This window comes from Haliaeetus albicilla, chromosome 16, assembly GCF_947461875.1.
Source record: "Haliaeetus albicilla chromosome 16, bHalAlb1.1, whole genome shotgun sequence".
Taxonomy (NCBI): Eukaryota; Metazoa; Chordata; class Aves; order Accipitriformes; family Accipitridae; genus Haliaeetus; species Haliaeetus albicilla.
In genome coordinates, this window is record NC_091498.1 from 27,999,630 (window position 1) to 28,018,590 (window position 18,961).

Below are 18,961 nucleotides of genomic sequence, written 5' to 3' on the forward strand. Positions count from 1 at the left end.
AGCAAAATCACAGTAGCACTAATCATTCTTCAGTCTGAATTCACCACTGGTTCTGTTACAGCTGGACCTACACTATACCAGCTTAAAGCTAAATGGACTTACCATCATCCATTATAATTTATTTCATGTATTAAAGAGGGCCTGTATTCCACAGGCTCTCCAAAATATGATTTTGCTAAATATTTGCTTACAGTATTGGATGGCCCATTTTGTTTAAGACCATTAAACAGAACTGTTTGAGATAAACAGAAGAATTGCTTCTGCATGTAAAGAGAAACAGATATATTCTCTTTGCATCACAGAAAAACAAATTGATTCTAATTCTAGTTACAAAAATTGGATGGACTATCGTGTTTGAAGTTACATCCGTTGCTGTAGGTGAGCCAACATACTGGCATGCCACACGTAGACTGGGAACTGAAATCACAGTTAACAATGAGGAGATCATTGAGCAGTTTTGAAATGAACTTCTTTTGCATTCAGCGCTAGTTATTGGACTAGTCCTTACTCAAGCAAAGCATCCCCTGCAGCCAGTCTGAAGGTAGAGCTGCGAGAGGAACGAAGCTATATTCTGCTTTGGATCACAACTGTACAGTTCCTAAAACAACTCCACTCACTTCATTGCAGGACTTCCATATTCTCATCAGAACCTTGTTCGGAGTCTATAAAACTGCATCTGATGCAAGAAGGAAAAAAAGTTTTCCACTGCCACCAGATAAAGGGGTACCTATCAAAGCAAGGGAATTTATTTCCTCTGATCCTTTAAGAAAGTGATTACTAAAAAGAGTGACAGCAGCCCAGGATGTCTTTTCCACAGGCAGACAAAAGAGCCAATAACCACAGCACGTAGTTGGTTTTTTTATGTTTTGATGTAGGAATCTGTTCGGCTCTTGTTTTTAAGCAAAGCCAGTCTTGGCCACAACGCAACACGTACCAAATCAGCATCGGGGAATCACAACACCCATGTCAGTCAGCGTCACTGCCGCATTTCATCATAGTTTTGAATTGATTGCAATATTACTTTCTGTTGTAAGAATAATTAAAATGATTTCTTAAGCCTAACAAGAAAGCTGAAGAGAACACAGAATTAGGGAAATGTAGAAAAGATGCTAGGTTAACATGGATCTGAACTGCTTTTGCCAACCACAGGGCACAGGACTCGATTGCCGTACGGTCTTTATTCAGTTTTGTATCAAATTAAGACAACTAAGGATTCCGTACTTGTGGCTACTTTGCTGCTTTAGCTGTAGGAGAAGATATAAACAAGCTCTACTTCCTGACTCAGCAGTTTGAGTAAATCATAAGGTAAGGAAGACTGACAGTGGCCCGTCTCCTTAGCCACAGGTCTGGCCAGGTCCAGGTGCAATACTGGGAATAAACCTTTTCCACAAAACCCACAGACAGCCGTCATCTTCCCCTTTCAGCAAGCGGTGAAAGAAGAGAGCCGAAAGCCTTCCCCGACAGAGAGTTACGACTAAATCTCCATTCTTGCAGGTGGGAAAGCACAACCACCTCCCACCCCTTGCTGAGGGCGGACATCGAACGGCAGCTGGGCGCAAAATCTCTGCCAGGCTGACCGGCTCCAGGCACGCGGGGTTACGCCAGGCGTCCAGGCAACCCAACGCCCTCGGCAATAGCAGCCTCTCTCCTCTCCGTAATGGAGCGGTGATTAATAACGGCTAACAATAACCTGTCTGCTTAGTTCCAGTTCAGTTTCCAAGCTTTCAAGATTAGTTTGCAAATTCTTCTGTCAGCTGGTGACAGTGCTGGTAGTTCTGTGCTTCTCTGAGCTCCCGTGCTGGTACCTCTGGGGAGCAGCTAACCTTTTACGTTGCCTTTACTCTCTGTATTTCAGAACACTGACAAAGCCTGACGATTTTGCCAGAGACCTTTTGGTAATCATAATACACTGCTACTCTCTTTATTCTTTAAGCATCTGTGTTTTATCTCTGACCTCATTAGCTCCATGCCTTTCAAAAAACATTTTTATCCCCATACGTCAGTGCCACAAAGCCTCTTAAGCTACAACATCTCACTTGCATCTTTGCAGCTCTATAGTAGCATTGAGAAATATAGAAAAGCTTGAGAAATATATAAAAAGCAACTTACTTTCTTTTGGTGGGTAATAACATATAGCATCTTATTAGTAACTCTCCCTCCCCACTGTCCTCACTGAATCAGTTCTACGTGCTTCATAAGCATCAGTGATATGAACACAAAACTGTTCTTACCAAAAGGAAAACTGGCATACAAGGGAATCGCTGTAAAGGGTAACTCAAGTTTCCACAGAGCCCCAAAGCCAATTTGGACAGAAATGAGACCCTGCAGAGACCAAACCACCAAACCATCCTCGCCCTCAGGAACACACTTCACCTTGGCACATCCACTCCCCGCCCCGTTCCCAATTCTGTGCTTATCCCCCAGGCTTTTTTCATCCAGGGAATGGAGGGTTCTCTTAATCGGAGGACAGACTGGAAAGCCCAGATGTAGCCAGGCTTATTTTTTTCATGGGAGAGAGCCACAGCTCCCCACTCCCCTTCAAATTCTACCAGTCTTAAATTTGATTGTGTATTAAATCCACAAGAGTTCAGGCAGATTCCTGTAGAAGACACATCAAATATACTTAAGGTACTATATTAATTTATAGTTTTGAGAAGTTATGGGTTTGTAAACTTTATACCCATTCAGATGAATGAGGATGGTTTGAAGAGACTGGGTCTGATGAAACACGGAAATAATCCCCTGTGTTTCAATAATGACACTTTGCTTCATTATATAACTGAAGTAATATAATGTCTCATATTCCATAGTATCCTACTGAACAAATAACCTTACTTAATGAACTTCAAAGTTAAGTAAGGTATTTAATTCCCTTTGCAGCAGATTTTAAGTTAAAATATTTTCAAGACGGGATCGATGTGTTTCAGCCAATGCACCAAATATATCCATCTGACCTTTCCTAAAATAACCGTAACAAAAGAAAAGCCAAAAGAAAACACATTTTTTAAAAATCTGAAATACTGATTCGTCTCCTAGATAAGACAAGTGAGTAGGATCACTTCAAAGTTCAAGTTAGAAGTATAAGGAATGATTTAGTTACACTCTGCCCTTTTCCTCACTGAAAACTGGGCAGGCTGCAAAAAGGTCAGGCAGGGCCAGCTCCCCGTGCAACTGCATGAAAAGGATGGAGTCCTGCAGCAGGTCTGAGAAGTAGTCCGGTGCATTGGAAGGTATCGCAATTTATAAAAATATGTTTCAATAACATATTTCAATAAACACTGAGTGAAGACTTTATGTACTGCCCGGGATATGATAGAGGAGGAGCTCGCTCTGTTTTCTCTGTTCTACAGAGAAGAATTTGGCTCTTGAAACAGGCAGCTACTGGAATGAAATTAAATGCAAATGTTAATTCACAGAGGAAAAAAATGGAAAGCGAGGAAGATATAAAGGAAGAGTCATAGCAACAAACAGTGCCAGGCTTAGTTTAAAATAGCTATGTACTAGTTAATCATTTTATATATTTTCATATTCTAATAAGAGCATTCAACATAAGAAATAAGTGCAATGAGAAATGGCAAATAAAACAAATTACAAGCAATCTAAGATGGGAATACTAATAGTTATAATTCTGCAAAGGCAGACCAGATGTCTTCACATATATTAAACTGTTTATTCTATTGACTGGAAATCCTTTCATAAACCAGCCAATTCCCCAAGATTACAATAAAAGCTTGATATATATTCAGTGGAGTTGTACACTTCAGCTTCTGAAGGGAGGAGTTTTAGGGAGCTTGAGGCTACTTGAAGTAAAAAATATAGCAACTAACAAGAACGTATTCCCTTTTGAGCCCAAAACAGCAGTGTACTTTGCGGGTTCTATTCACTCTAAAGTCTTAATTTTCCCTTCTGCTATACTATTGCAATACAGAAACGATAAGGCTTTCAGCTTCTCGCAACTTCAAAACAACTCTTCGCCCTTGTCCCCCTCAAACCCTCTAAAGCTTCTCTGGCTCACGAGCATTGAGACACGGGGATTGATAGGCCAATTCTCATGCTCTGTGTTCAGCTTTTCACGGTGGCCAAAAACTCCTTTTACTTACACTTATGCAAGGGCCAGTAGTGTTCTGCTGCGTCTAAGGACACCTTTACCAGTGCTATGAACTCATCAGGTCAAAGTGGCCATAAAAGACCAACCATTTCTCAAATTGGTGCATTCCTGAAATTCTTCTAATTTCAATGACAGCATTCCTCTTTTTACTAGTGAAAATAGAGAAAGCAGAGTCAAACGTTCTTTTAACTTGGCTACCATCCTCAAAAGAACTGATAATTTCCAGGGGGGGAGATAAAACCCCAAAACAGATCTGTTAACTCTAAGGTAGATCTACTTCTACTACGCCTGGCTTCTCCAAAGGTGCAGAGAGAGGTGCACTGCTCAAGTGGCAGAGCTGCTAATACAGCCAAGCTGGGATGAAGAGGAGGAGAAAGCTGGCCTTCACCCTTCCCCACATGAGGAAATTAAGTGTCTGCTTCTAGGTCCTCTAACCTTTGACTCGTGCTCAGGCAGTTAATTCACATGTATTCCAAGTAAAGGGAAATGCCACCAACAGGAAGACGGCTGACTACAGTACTTGTCCCGAGAGATGCATATTCATGTGCAAGAGAAATTCAAAACAGTTTTCAACATTCCCAGTAAGCGTGCTGATCTCCTGCACGTTGTGTTAATGGGCAATGCAAGACCCTTGGTCAAGGCGTGCTCTGAGTGGCTCTGGCCCACAGGGTGACACGGTAGAAACTCAGCGGGGTTAGCCGTTGTTCAGCCGTGTCTGTGGTCATGCAAAATAAGAATAAAGATGACTTCCCAGAAGAATTTCCCCATCACAGCTTCAGTGGCCACAGCAGAGCTTACCTTTTGCCTCAGCGCCTCGGGCTTAGGCTAGTATTATTGCCAACACCAGTGACACTGCAATAGTGGGTTTCTGACATGAGCCCAGAGAATTAAAGGACTCCTGAAACCCAGACCAGCTGGATCTCACCTTGCAGGAACAAACGGAGCATCTGTCCTCCCTCAGGGTCCACACCTGCCCGTTCCGCTTGAAGCCGCCTTCATGGGGACAGTCTCCGGTGCAAGATGGTCCGGATGGACAAAGGCAATCAAACCCTCCTGCCAGGTTCACACAGGCTGAATCGTTCCAACAGGTGTGGGTCTTTAAGGCACACTCATCGATATCTGCAAAACAGCAGATTTATAATGCTTCGGATACATTTTGTCACGGGGCAAATTTTATTTCTGTATTAAGTAATTATTGCTCATCTACCTTGCTGGTGGAAGAGGGTGCCTCCTTTCTGATATCTTCCATATTTACTTGCTAGACATTAAACACTGATTATTTGTTTAGGTTATTCTTCAGTGTTTGTTTGATTCTACCAAGAATTCTTAAACTACCTCCAGCAGGCTTAATTGTAAATGCTGAGGCTGACATACTTAGTGGAACTGAATATCAATGATGAACTTGAACCTTCAGACAAGGGTGTATAGTGATTTCCCAGTGACTGGAAACTAGCAAACAATCAGAGTGACTTTCTGTCAATTTGACCACTCTTTGTTCTGGATTTTACACCAAAATAGAACTGCACTTCTCTTTGTAAGTTCCTAGCACGATCAGCATTTCCCATACTAAAAGCAATCAATTGCACCCTTTTCCCAGTGCTGGAAGGTGTAAGTGAATAGAAAAAAAACAAAACAAAACAAAGAAAAAAATAAATAAAAAAAAAAGAAAAGGAAATAAAGAAATCAGAGGGCACCTTAGACAGGAAAAAAGTCTTAGAACAAAGCTATGCAAGAAAAGTATGATTTTGCAATGACACAAAAAGTAAGTAACAAAAGAAAATCATTATACACTAGAGAAAAGTGAATTACAGTACCTCATTAAAATTGCTTTTGGAGGGTAAAATATAATTACGCAATATGAATTTATCTAGGGAGTTAATGCACCATTCTTTTTCTTGCAGCGAAAGGCACGAGATTTTTAATCACATGGTTTACAAAGGGTATTTCTTTCAGAAAATAACTTTGGACTGCTCTTAAACAATATATTGACAGATTGTCCAGATAAAATACCAGTAAGTTGGTGGGTTTCTTTTGTTCCAACGTGAACAATGAAAACAGTAAGCAACAGTGGGAGGAAGGCTGAAGAAGAAAATCCTTTAGAAGTATGTGATGGTTTCTATCATGAAAATTCCAGAAAACTATTATATGAATTTGGAAATTACAAGGAAGAGCCCTCACACTTGCCATTTAAAATTACCTTAGTGCTAGCGTGAAATTTCTTACAGTCCAATATTACCCGAGTACTTTTAATTCCTCTCTAAAACAACAAATTTAAAAATTCAATAGAATTTAAAAAAAAAACACAACAAACCCAAACCAAACCTAAAGTCTAATCCTGTGGGATGTGATGGCCAGTTGCCCTACTTTTTGGACAAGTGCCATGGGTTCACGAGTCATCTCCTCAGAAAGCCAGATCTTAAAAAGACGTTAACAATTCTCTCAGTCTGCTGAAGGAAACTCTCGATAACAATCAAATCACTAACTCCCTCTGACCTGGTTAGTAAAATTCCTGATTTCAAGTCATAAATAGCCCAGGAACAAGTGGAAACGTGGTAGTGCCCTTGGATTTGACCAAATGAAAAATAGACCAGCACAACCGAGTCAGGGGCCTGGGCCGCCAGAAAACGGCTTGCTCCTCTTTTCTGCTTCTAGACCCAAAGGGAAGCTGGAGGCAATTACCCTGCAGAAGGACTTCACTCCTGGGCTAACCTATGGCGCAGTCCTTTGTCAGAGATGTTCCCAGTGACCCAATAGCACAATTCAGTTGCTTGTCGCTCAGACTTCCCTAAAAATGGTGTATTTTGCTGCCCTGACAGTCTTAATCGCCAAAAAGTAACATTATTGCTCTAATGCATAGCCTAGCAATGAGTACTTGAAAGGTCCGCTCTCAGTGGTCTAAAAGGCGCTACACTAAGAGAAATTAAAACCTGTAGTTCATTGTTTAACGAGTGCCAGAGTATCACAGGTGGTAAAAAATATGAAAAGTGACATGAAGAGAACTATGAATGAACTGGTATGAAATAAATCATACCCAAAAAGCTACTGTAAGACCTAATATATTCTTAAAAATATCCCATTTTCCTTTCAATAGATTTTGACTTGTATTTGATGTTGGAAGACAAAGGTATAAATGAAGCGTTCGCTTTGTCTTTGGTGATTTCACCCAGCATTGTCAATATTCTCTTCCCCACCATATTAAGCGCTCCTTGAATAGCGCATATATATAGGATGTAGCAGGATCACAGGGCAGATTAGAAGGGTAGCTTTCACAGTTCAAAACTAAAAGGATTTCACAGATGAATATAAAGCCATATTGCCTACAGAGTTCCATGTAATTGCTTTACTTATGACACAGAAATCTAATTCTGTTTCCATGTAATTTAACAGATTTATAGAAAGCCAGATGTTAGCAATTATAGAAACTAACATTATTCATATTCTTAGTAGTACAGACCTGTTCACACCGCACAAAGCCAGCTTAATCTGTTACACATATCGAAAAGGGAAGAACACGCTATTTACATACTGCTACTGCCGTTCTCTGCTTAGCACACGTAAAAAGGATGCCCCCATTAAGAGTGGCCCAAACCAGTAAATGGGACATTCTTGACAAAGAAGCCAATCAAGCAAAGCTGAGTAACATAGCGTGAACATAAATTCCTAATTGCTACTCAGTTTGCTCTTTTTTTTTTTTTGTTCTTTATTCAAATGATGGTTTCTTACTATTTTATGGCATTTATTATTTAAAATTTTTAGTCATTAATCAAATATAAAAGGCTTGGACACTGCACTCATTTCCAGCTGAACTTTTAATAGAGCTAATTTTCTGAGAACATCCCTTTGGCAGTTTTTTCTTGGCACTGATTGCATTTCTAAAAGTCAGAACAAACAGCCAATGTTCCCAATAACTTGAGGAAAAGTTAGCAGCATAATGCGTTTTTCTCCCTTTCACTCTTTCAGCCTCAAACCAGATTGGGGGGGGGGGGGGGAACCCTGACAAATGCTCCCATATTCTTAGCCCCCAGTTAACTTCAGAAAATATTTCAGTTTAATGGAGATCAAATGAACTTGCTCATATTGGCATGAGATCAGCGTGAAGATAGCTATGCAAAACATGGAAGAAAATACTCCTGTTTAGTGTGAAATTTCTCTTAAGAACTGGAAACAATGTGTCTACTTAGGTTTTGAAAAATTAGCCTAGTTTAACATTCTGAACATGTCCAAAACAATCTTCTAATGAATATGAAAATTGTATGATAAGACTCTCGCGTATAGATTATTTTTATATTATTCAAATCCTTGCTCAGCTCAAATTCCCCACACTCCCATTAGGTTTCGTTTGCTTTTCCACAACTGCTCTCAGAAGATGCGGGCCCCAAACTAGAATGTTTAATGACAGGCAAAGCAAAACTGTACACAAATCTTATTTCCCATTATAACACCACCACTAGGTAGGAAGAAGATGAAATATTCATTTATAGATCAAGGAACTTGTAAGAACAATGGACAAGTACATATGTGAAATAGCAAGGAGACTCCATAGTCTTTCCCTATATATAACACAAGATGTCTGTCCTGACTTTTGGGGGGGGATTAGTTCTTTCATGTATCCTGTCAACCTGTGAAAGCAATCTCATTTTCATGCCTGGAATAAGACTTTGCAGTCTTATTCATTATATTGAGATAATCTGTGGCAGACTACTAATTAACCCAAGCGAAAGTGGCAGAGCTTTATTTCCCCCCTCCAAACAGTTCCTCTTCAAGGAAAAGTGAGGATATAGTGGAAGTGACCATAATTAGAAACTTGCTTGTAATGCTAGCCTTATGCTATTTTCTATCAACAACGTGTAGCCAACAGCAAAGCGATTGTTGCCAAGACATGCCACTCAAACATTGCACAGGACTATCATAAAACCGATCAAGATCTTCACTCTTCAAACACTCCCAATCTCTGCTTCTTTAGACAAATGTACCTGATCATACGTATTTTAGCCGCAATGCAACCAGTCACATTTTGTGGATGGGAAAATAAAGAAAACAAACCACCCAAGATGTGCTGATTTCCCAATATACTATGGAAGTACATAAAGATACCTTGGTAACGCGGGCAGACAAGAAATCAGAATCAAAATGGAACAGAATAATCCCCTGAGATGCAATTTCCTTTTCCATCCTTTTTGGTTGTAACGAGAAGTAATTTGCCTCAGATATTATGAGAGGTCCCATGGCCACTGTATTTGAATGGCGTAGAAGACAAGCATGACTGTACATATCAACACAAGTTCATTAACTTGGTTTCACTGAAATTTTAAACCAATCCCTAGCTACTTCATTTCTTAGTTTTCAAGGCTATTCAGGTTTTAATGGTATGACTTTTCTATAGCACCTTAATAAATGTGTGCAAGCAAGTCATGCAGCGTGGTGCTCTGTAATATCATGATAAGCTGTTGCAGAAGAAAGAACCCTACTAATGTGCTAATTTTAACTGTTATGGTACATTAAACCATTACAGTATAATGTTAACGTGAAAAATGTATGCTGGGCTCCCAAACCAATGTATGTACAAGTTAACTAAACACTGTTTTGACATATCATTTTTCACAGGCAACTTGTCACTTAATGTATTTGCCTTCTTTCTAAACCAAAGTGATTTGGACTCATCTTTGAAAAAAAAAAAAAAAATAATCACTAAACAGATTTATTTTTAGTTAGAAAATATTTTATGATAGCACTTTTATTCTATAGAGACATAATGGTCTATTAAATAGAACATTGCATAGTAAATTAGATTCTGAATATAGGATTTACTAATGCTTTCCAGAAATATAGAAATGACTAAACACAATTATCTTGAAGACGTGTAATGCAACTTTCTCTCAGAATACAAGAATCAGAATTTACTAAATGGAAAGTAAGCAAGATAATTTTTATTTTACAGGATAAAATCCACAGACACAGACTCTGCTAGGATGAGCTTTAAGAAATTCTATGAGCAGAATAGAAGAAACTCGTAAACCAGCAGGTTCTAGAGTTGGTCCTGGATACTCCGTACCATACGCAAACCTTTCTCTCTACGTACCACTTCTCTAACAACAGATAGAAAAACAATTCCCAGGCATATAGGAAGCTTTTCAAAGGATGGGTTTAGTTTTTTGTTTGACACAGAAAGGGGGCAAAATAATTAAAGAACAAACCCCCTTTTCTCTTGCTTTCTGATCTAGGTAACAGACAACACTGCAGCGTGCTACAGAGCATACGAAAGCTTCAGGAATTGAATTTAAACCCATTCAGGCTTGACCCTCGAGCACTGCCGCACCCAACTTTTGTGGGAGACTAGCACATGCTGCCGAGTCCTACCTTTTCCAGCTTTCATTTCCCCACAACAGCTACTCTAACCCTGCAAGGAGATCTAGCTACGCAACCTTTCATGACAAAATACATGGTGAATCCTGTGGGGTTTTGGTGGGAGGAGGATCTGTGTTAAGCTTCCCTACAAAATTTGCACCAATTCTTAAAGAAAAGAAAAAAATAACCAGCAACTGACAGGGACTGCTGCCTTGATTGTTTTTCCTTCTGTGCTTGCGAGTCACAACATACAGACTCAGAAACACGAAACACCATGAAAAAAATGGAATCAGGAATTCTGGACTCCGGGGTCTGAACAGCTTTCTACAGACTTGAAGCATCTCGCTTAAAGAAAGATAGAGATTAAAAAGTATAATTCCATTTGCTTTTATTTTTCTGCTGCAGATAGGAGTAACCTTTGTGGGACATTAACTTCCCAGAATACAGCATTTCTTTGCCTGTTTTTCCCTTCTTTGGTTCTGATAATCTTAAAGGTTATCACTGAAGATTCAGTGGTGAGGGTTTATTCAATGATTACCTTTTGAATTAGCAGTATTTGGCAACAGGTACTTAGTGCAGAGAAAAGAAAAAAATGTATGCCAGTTGCTTCAATATGGTCTCAGTAGATAGAAGTCAACACTGGGATATGTATCGTTTGACAGCTCACAGTTCTCTATAAAATATTTTTGTTTGTTTACCTTAAAGTGTAGCAAAGCTCCTATCAAAAAAACAAAAACAACCCAGCAACTATACAGCCTACGTGTTTTAATTGCAAAGCAAACTCTGGTAGCAACTTAGTATAGCAATTGTCTTTTGTCTGCAAGCAGTATTCTTAATAACATATTGTGAAAGGGCAGTGCCTCATAAAAACGCTACCGCTGGAAATGAAATTACATTCTCTTAATTTGAGCCTGCTCACCATCACCTTATGAAGCTGACATCTTTTATAAAAGCATGGCCATGGAAATATATTCCCTTTTCAAAGCTGCCTTCGGTTGGTATTTTGAGCAATAAAAGAATTTTCCCAAGCTCAAGGTGGCCTGGCTAAGTCATACGTCCTTATTACCGAAGCTCTGGAGCAATATTACGACCTTCCCTGCCACATCCATTGATTTACACATTCGTCCCTTGCCAGGTGACAAACTCCACTGTTTTCTCCTAGTCAATGAGAATAAAGCTTTTAGAAGCACTGTGGTATCACACCACTTCCCAATTAGATGTTATTTTTTAAAATGTTCTGCAAGCACTGCAGACACACTGCAAGCAATGACTCAGCTCCAACATATACATGACCCCCTACGTATAAATGGAGGGAAAGGGGGTTAACCAATAGATACACAAATGCATCCAGCAAAAGCAACCAGCTGTCTGGGCTTTGGGCAATCTGTCAGAGCTCAGTGCTCCCTCCCACTGCCTTATGATTTTCGTTTGTTGTTGTTGTTATTATTATCACTATTCTTACTTTGTGGGGGAGGGCTTAATCTTTTTCAACTTACGTTCTTAGGCTATTTATTGTTCTCCAAGTTTTGTTCTTCAGGGATGAAGAAGAAACGTTTCAAAACGTACTGAAAGGCAATGGCCCAAATCCACCTCAGGTACACAGGAGGATTTCAGAACACAGTCTGTAAAATATGCCAGGGCACAATGCTGTTGCTAAGCAGATGAACCCTCTTTTATCTGAAATAGAGTGAATAACTCCGGCCCTGACTCTGAATAGTCCTCCACCATGCAAACAAGCTCTGTAACGTGATGAAAGTTAGCGTTCAAGAAACCTAGTTTTAGCTAGAATGTGTAGTGTTATCTATCTGTCATTTTAATCAAGTCTTACTTGCACTTTAAAATAAACATCAGGGTTTGAAATTTCTTTGTCAATATGGGTTAGCAGAATCTTTCAATTATTTTTTTAATTGGTTAACCAGTATAATGAAATAAACTGGTTTATCCTCTTCCTCACTGGTACCCTGCAGCAGATGGCTCAGAAAAGCTATTCAGTTAAAATAACCCCGCTAATTTCGCATTCTGTTTACAACTTGCATATGGCAAGACGAGCACCTCACCTTCCGAACTTCCAGCATGCTGCGCAGGTCAAAACGAGGGCAGTTTGTTTTCAAGAAAACTCATTCCTTCACTCTCCGCAGAATACAGAGCATTTGGGGCTCCTTTTTGCTGGGAAGTAGCCAAGTGCCCTTCCCTTTAATAGCGATGTAATGCAAGCAATACTGACCTTTTCAGCAAGCGAGCCTAGCTATGGACCGTTCAAAACCACGGTCTTGCCTATGCGTCTGTCTTTTTCTGAGACCACCCTGAGCTTTACATCTTCTTTGTCCCAAACCAACCTGACAAGGAATGGGGTTCCCCATCCACGCGGTACAGGCAGGCACCAGCAACGCTACAAATGTCCCTTATTCCCCAACTGCCTCAGGGCTTTTTGAAGGTTATGTCCTGTTGCTTTGACTTCTCTTAAAGCAAGTATTCTGAACATTGCTCTGTCCATCACTCCTTTTATAGCATTTAAATAAACCAGAGGAGAACTCTTAACATTTGAGAATCTGTTTAGAAATACATGACTTTCATGTGGTATTTTACCTATTAAGTCACAAAATGCTGTAAAGTCGGCCATTTTTTACACAGCCACCCCAATGAAGCTCACTGCTGTGATTTTATTGAGCTCCCCACCAGCTTAGGACAATGTGTAAAAAGCTAATATAGCTGGACAATCTACAAAATATTGGTTTTGAAAATAATTATTGTTCCTCTGCATTTTTAAATCACCATGCTATCTTATCCCAAGAACTTCTAATAGGCAAAATTTGTAAAAGATGGGAATGTTTGTTACGAGTTACAATTAAATTTATGCATTTTTATTACAAATTTTTATTTTAACTCTTACTTTAATTGTACACTTTAACACTTAGAAAGAGCCCTTCGCACCTATGGACATGATAAATGAAATTTACCTTGTTAAAAAAAAAAAAAAAAAGTCTTACACAGAAGCAGCAGAAAAGCTTTTATAGAAAATGCATAGAACTGAGTAGAGATGAAGAAACTGAAACTCCAAAGAAAGAACATAGAACTATGAGAAGCTGATCTGTATCTCTACAGAAGTTAAAATGGGATCCTTTCTAAACAGTTTTGAAATCATCTGATAAAATACCATATGGAAATTATGTATAAGGCTACTGAGAGTAAGTAAAAAGGTGGAAAAATTGTAAGTCAGGGGTAAGCCACAGTCTTTACTGTGATTTTATTCCTGCTTACTTGCTGTAGTGGCACACAAAGTCTTACAGACAGTTAAGGGCATCCAGACTGCAAGAACCAGCACTAACTCCTCATGGGGCCTCATCCTTTATCCTCCCGTAGAAACAACCAACAAACTCCTCCACACCCCTTAAAAATTCCTCTCCGTTTATGCTCTTAGGGCCTTATTCTGCAAATATGGCGCATAAAGAGCTTGATGCTATTTGCATAATTCTAAAAATAAAACGATGACGATGGCAAACAATGGAAAACAAACAAATCAGAGCAACACAGACGTACCCCAAACGTGTTCTCATATCGCTCTGCTAAAATTTGAAAATGGAAAACCAGCTCTTCCCCTTTTGTGGCCTATTACGCTCCCCAGAAAGCCTACTTTCACTTCAGGTTTTACAGCAACTTATTATGATAAATGGCAAAGCGCAGCTAGTCACACTTTGGATCTCTGACAGCCTCCCTCCTGTAATAACCGTTCAAAAACGTGACGCATCTTGAACTGGTACCCACACTGCGTGGCTGGGGATGCTGACAAACACAGACACGCTCGCTCGCGTTCTCATTTTCGCCTTAAACACAGTTACTGCTCAGGACAGCGTCTCAACAGTCACTTTGTAACACCATGCAGAAGGAGGGAAAAAAAAAAAAAAAAAAGCACTATGCTGATCATTGCTTACCAACACAGGACTCCCCGGAAAGAGAATAGCTTCCATTGTCATGGAAACCGCTTCTGCACTCACAGTGGTACCACCCTGGGAGGTTAACACAGCGTGAATGGTTGTGACACTCAATGATCCCCTCTGCACACTCATCAATATCTGCCTCAGAGAAAAACACAAGCCAGCCAGGAAATTAATTTCCTTTGACACCAATGCTTTAGGTTTGTTGTTGTTTGGTTTTGGTTTTTTTTATGTTGTTGTTTTTTTGTGGTTTTTTTTTTGTTGGGTTTTTTTTTTTTAAAGTCATCTTTTAATAGATGGATCAAGGTTTATTATGGTTCCAAACAACAGACACTTAAACATGACTCACATAACAATAAAAAAGAACAATAATACATCACGGAATTTGATATATACAAGACATTTGTTTACTCCATGATTTGTTTAAAATGCAAAGCAAACATGCAGATATTTTTGTTCTTTGTTTTGTTTTTTTTTTTTTTTTAACTCAGAAATCACATTTGTCTGTGCATATAAAGCACTGCAGAGCAGGTTCTCCACTGAAAAGGCAGTTGCAGCGGTATTCCTGCTTTACAAACTGCACGACCCAGGACACCTTGGAAAGAGCAAGCATTTTCTTCAGGATTTGTGTTGCTAGTGCTCACTTGTGATATCGGCAGCTATCTGTCACTTAAGGTGCTCAGAGCACTTTGCAAACAATAGTTAATCTCTTTTGTTTATACGATCAAAATAAATACCTAGCACACGTATAACAGCATGTGACAAACAGAAAAAACAGTCCGCGTTTCAGCTGCAATAAAACATTTAACTGGAAAAGAGTGAGGCAAATGACAGCAAGTCTGCAGCAATGGAAAGGTACAGCAAGATGAATACGCTGCTGAGTTTCAATAAATGTGCTGCTTTTATAAAGGAGTTCTTAAAATTTCTGTAACATGGTTAATAGAGACCTCATAATTGCTAGTAACCTTGGTTAATCACGTCTGGCACCTGGCTGCTTCTCCCCTTTGAGCATTTTTCAGCACATTTTGTAGGGTTGTAATTAAAATTAGCAAATTAATTATATGTTAACCTTGCGGTAATTTAAGAAGCTATTATATTTTCATTCCTCTATTTAGCTCAAGCTATTTTTTTAAATTTTTTTTTCAATCTTGGACAGTTTTCAGCTGGGTACCTTATCAATTAAAATGAATCTCAAATTATTCACAAATATCAGCCGTTTTCACCCATCGAGATTTTTTTCTTGGCAATCGGCACATTTAAAATATGCATAAAATTGTGTACACCAAACAAAAATTTGGGGAAAATAGGTTCCGCAGCTGCATTTAGTTCGGCAAGCATCAAAATACAAATGTCTCATGATCCTGATGCAAGACAGAGTTAAGGTTATTAAGTAACCAGGGAGTGTAGCTTTTATCTCAATTTACAAAATACATACACCAATATGGTTTCATGGACTGCACTGGAGTCGTGTTGATGTACGTTGAAATTGATATGAATTAAGCATCCTTCAATACAATTCCATTGTCTTACATCTTACAAGCAATACCATAGAAAAGTTCAATTTTTCCTCATTTAAGTAATAATATATATGCCTGTTGAAATATGTCTGAGAAACCTAAACAAATGCCTTTTCCAGTTTTGTGTTCGCCCTCACTCAAGAACGAAACAAGTTATCTACATAACAGGGTTATAACCGCTATTTATTTCCAGCTTTATTCAGCTTCCATCTAACAATAAAGCAAATTTTTTTATGCCTCAAAATCTGTCACTACTGCCACCTTTTCTGCACTTTTTATTTTGTAGAAGCTAATTTTCGCGTTAAAACACTGCACAAATCTAGCTGTCCATCAACGATGAGTGCTGCTTGCAAACTCAGACACTTTCAATTCATTACAGCAAATGGAATTTAAAACCATGATCTTTTCACATGTCATGGCTGATAGAACAAGTTTAATCCTATTTGGAAAGTGAATGACTTTGCTATTGCAGGTCAACTGCAAATGAATCCTTCATCTTGCTTTCTTTTCTTCCCCAGTGTTGAATCAGAGAATGTTCCTGCTTAAAGATTGCTTCCTTGGGTCAGTCCTGTACTGGACCTCTATCCATTCAATTTTACATTTTTAATTTACAAAATCAATAGAGTTTTCCTAAAGTTCATTTCTAAACTTGAGCCCTTTTGAAAGTGTACTTGATTTAGGCTCATGGTGGAGGATACTAATTGGCTGGTAGATTACTTTTCAGAAAGCCTGTCTGCCAGCGTACCAAAACTAAGCAGCAGTTTACTGAATGGAAGAAGAAGAGTGTACGAGTCTCTGTAGATTATGGCAGAAAACTATAATAATACATAGATCTACTTCAATACTAGATGACTTTCTTATGGCAGTGCCATACCTGTCTATAGCTTTTGTCCACTGATTTTTAGGGAGACACAAACCAGTTTCTTAAACCAGAGCTAGGCAAAAAGGAATCGCTTTCAGTTGTATAGGTTCTTCTTTACTTCCTCGATCTCCTTAAACCGGTGGAGTTACACCGGCACTGCCCGACCCGTGCCAGGGGCAGAGGGCAAGGGAAGAGGAGGTGCTGTGCTGGCTGCTTTGGGAAAATCTGCCACTGAAGGCACCAGTGATGCAGAAGCAACTACCAAAAAAAGAAAAATCCTTCAAGTTCCGCTCCCTACCGCTACCTCTCCTCTCCCAGAGCCAGTTCGCTCGCGTGCACATGTATGTGTCCCTTCCCCTGCTTCTGCAGTGAGTTAGTGTTCCTTTGGCAACGTGTCATTAAATACAATATACGTGAAGAGCGGTATAAACAGGGAAAACCATTAGCGGCTTCTCCATTTGTCTAATACATTGTCGTTTCTTATTCCCATGCTTAAAATGAGGTACATAAAGATTAAAAGGGGAGACAATATTATCATTAAGTCTGTAAGCTTCTCCTGTGATCCTGTGCATTATTTGTAGCATATGTATAAACATATCTCTGCAGGTATAGGAAAATATTATGGATTTATTTTAGAAATTTAGAATGATTTAACATGCTTGTAATACCAAGAGGGAACTGCAAATAACAGCTTTATAAAATGGTGTGTCATACACCATGACATTATTTAGTTCACTTAACAGATCATTTCCATCTGGACACACTATGGCTTCTGAAAACACTTTTTTGAGGATTTTTTCTGCATAGGAAGATGTTGCTATACATAACGGTCAGTTCAGGGAATTAGAATCAATTCACCTTTCTTCATCTTTGCCTTTTCCATCTTTAGATCCTAGCACTATATTTGTATACTTACCTCAGGTTGACTATCTTTCTATTGAAGGCTGGTTTGGAGTTTTGCTATAGAGCTTGAGCGATATATGCACTTTTTGTGTGTGTGTGTGTGTGTTTTGTGTGTACAGATGCTTACCAGAATACGCTATATAAACTTCTTCATAAACTTATGTTAAGCTCAAATGAAACTGTATACCTCTGACCTGAGAGTGAAAACAATACAAAAATTATAATCATTCTTCAAAGGAGCACAGGAAAACCTCTTCAGAAATTCTGTAACGACACAGGCCAAAGGAAACAACGGGTGGACATTTTTCGGCTGTGTTCCCATGCGTTAGGTCTCGCCTGCTCTCGGTGCTCTTGGCAGCAGAGCGAGCACACGGCTCTCAGGGCTCCAGGCTCTGCCTTCTCGCAGCATCGCGGCATCCAGCCACGGATGGAGGAGCCTGGATCTTTACATGCACATCTTCTCCTTGTCAACCCACGCGGCTAAGCCACGCTCACAGAAGCCAGTGAAAACACATTCACTGACTCACAAATCTGTATGGGTTTTCTGTATATCAGCGTTAATAGCTAGGTAGTCCAAACCAGAGTGCTTGTGAGAAACGGCCAATTTCCTTGGGAACAGAAATTTCCCATAACCTTATTTTGCCTCTATAGTCTTTGGCTAAATATCTGCACTACCTTTGCATTAAGTATAATATTTTTCTTTTCTAGTTGTAATTCAACATAAGACATTGCTGCTTTTACCTCCGTGGAAGTATTTTAGCAGGTTTTTTTCATTCAAGCCATCTTACAACATCCATGTAAAAGGATGGATGTACAGACTTGTACAGACTGTTCCATTGCCTGCTTTTACCCCACTCAGTTATTTAACCGTCGTTAGTACGGAATTGTTAATGGATCTGGCAACACTCCACTATAATGCCTTTGCAAAAGCTCAAAAATAACACTTTTTTGTATTGTAGAATAAAGGCACCAGTTGGTTTTGAATAAGCTCTTGCAGGATGTTAATCCTGTCCTTTAAGGACAGGTCTGTAATTTTTACTTTTACCATTCCAGCTTCTTGCATTATTCATAAAGGTATTTATGCAGACAAGATAAATAGGATAATTTACCTCAAAATAAAACACAATGGCTTCAGAACCCAGTGAAAAAGTAAAATTAAAATAATTCAATCTTTTCTAATGCCTCATCACATTAAAGTCACTGTGTGATAATACTGAAAGGAAAACTGCTCAGTGTCATGTAATAGCTAGCAATCTACAGTTTCAATGAGACGGAAGAGTTTTATTATAAAAGT

General features: G+C 39.2%; 1 protein-coding gene across 5 annotated transcripts in view; it reads right to left on the bottom strand.

Moving 5' to 3' along the window:
* The window catches only part of NELL1 (neural EGFL like 1), a 299,225-nt gene that overhangs the window by 5,915 nt on the left and 274,349 nt on the right, over nt 1-18,961 (bottom strand). For 2 of the 5 annotated variants that reach the window (XM_069804084.1, XM_069804082.1), the window contains 2 exons: nt 14,383-14,523; nt 5,034-5,227 (listed from right to left, as the gene is read on the bottom strand). In XM_069804084.1, the coding sequence (XP_069660185.1) occupies nt 5,034-5,227; nt 14,383-14,523 (335 nt within the window). The remainder of the gene's footprint in view (nt 1-5,033; nt 5,228-14,382; nt 14,524-18,961) is intronic. The other 3 variants (XM_069804087.1, XM_069804086.1, XM_069804083.1) reach the window with 2 other exon arrangements.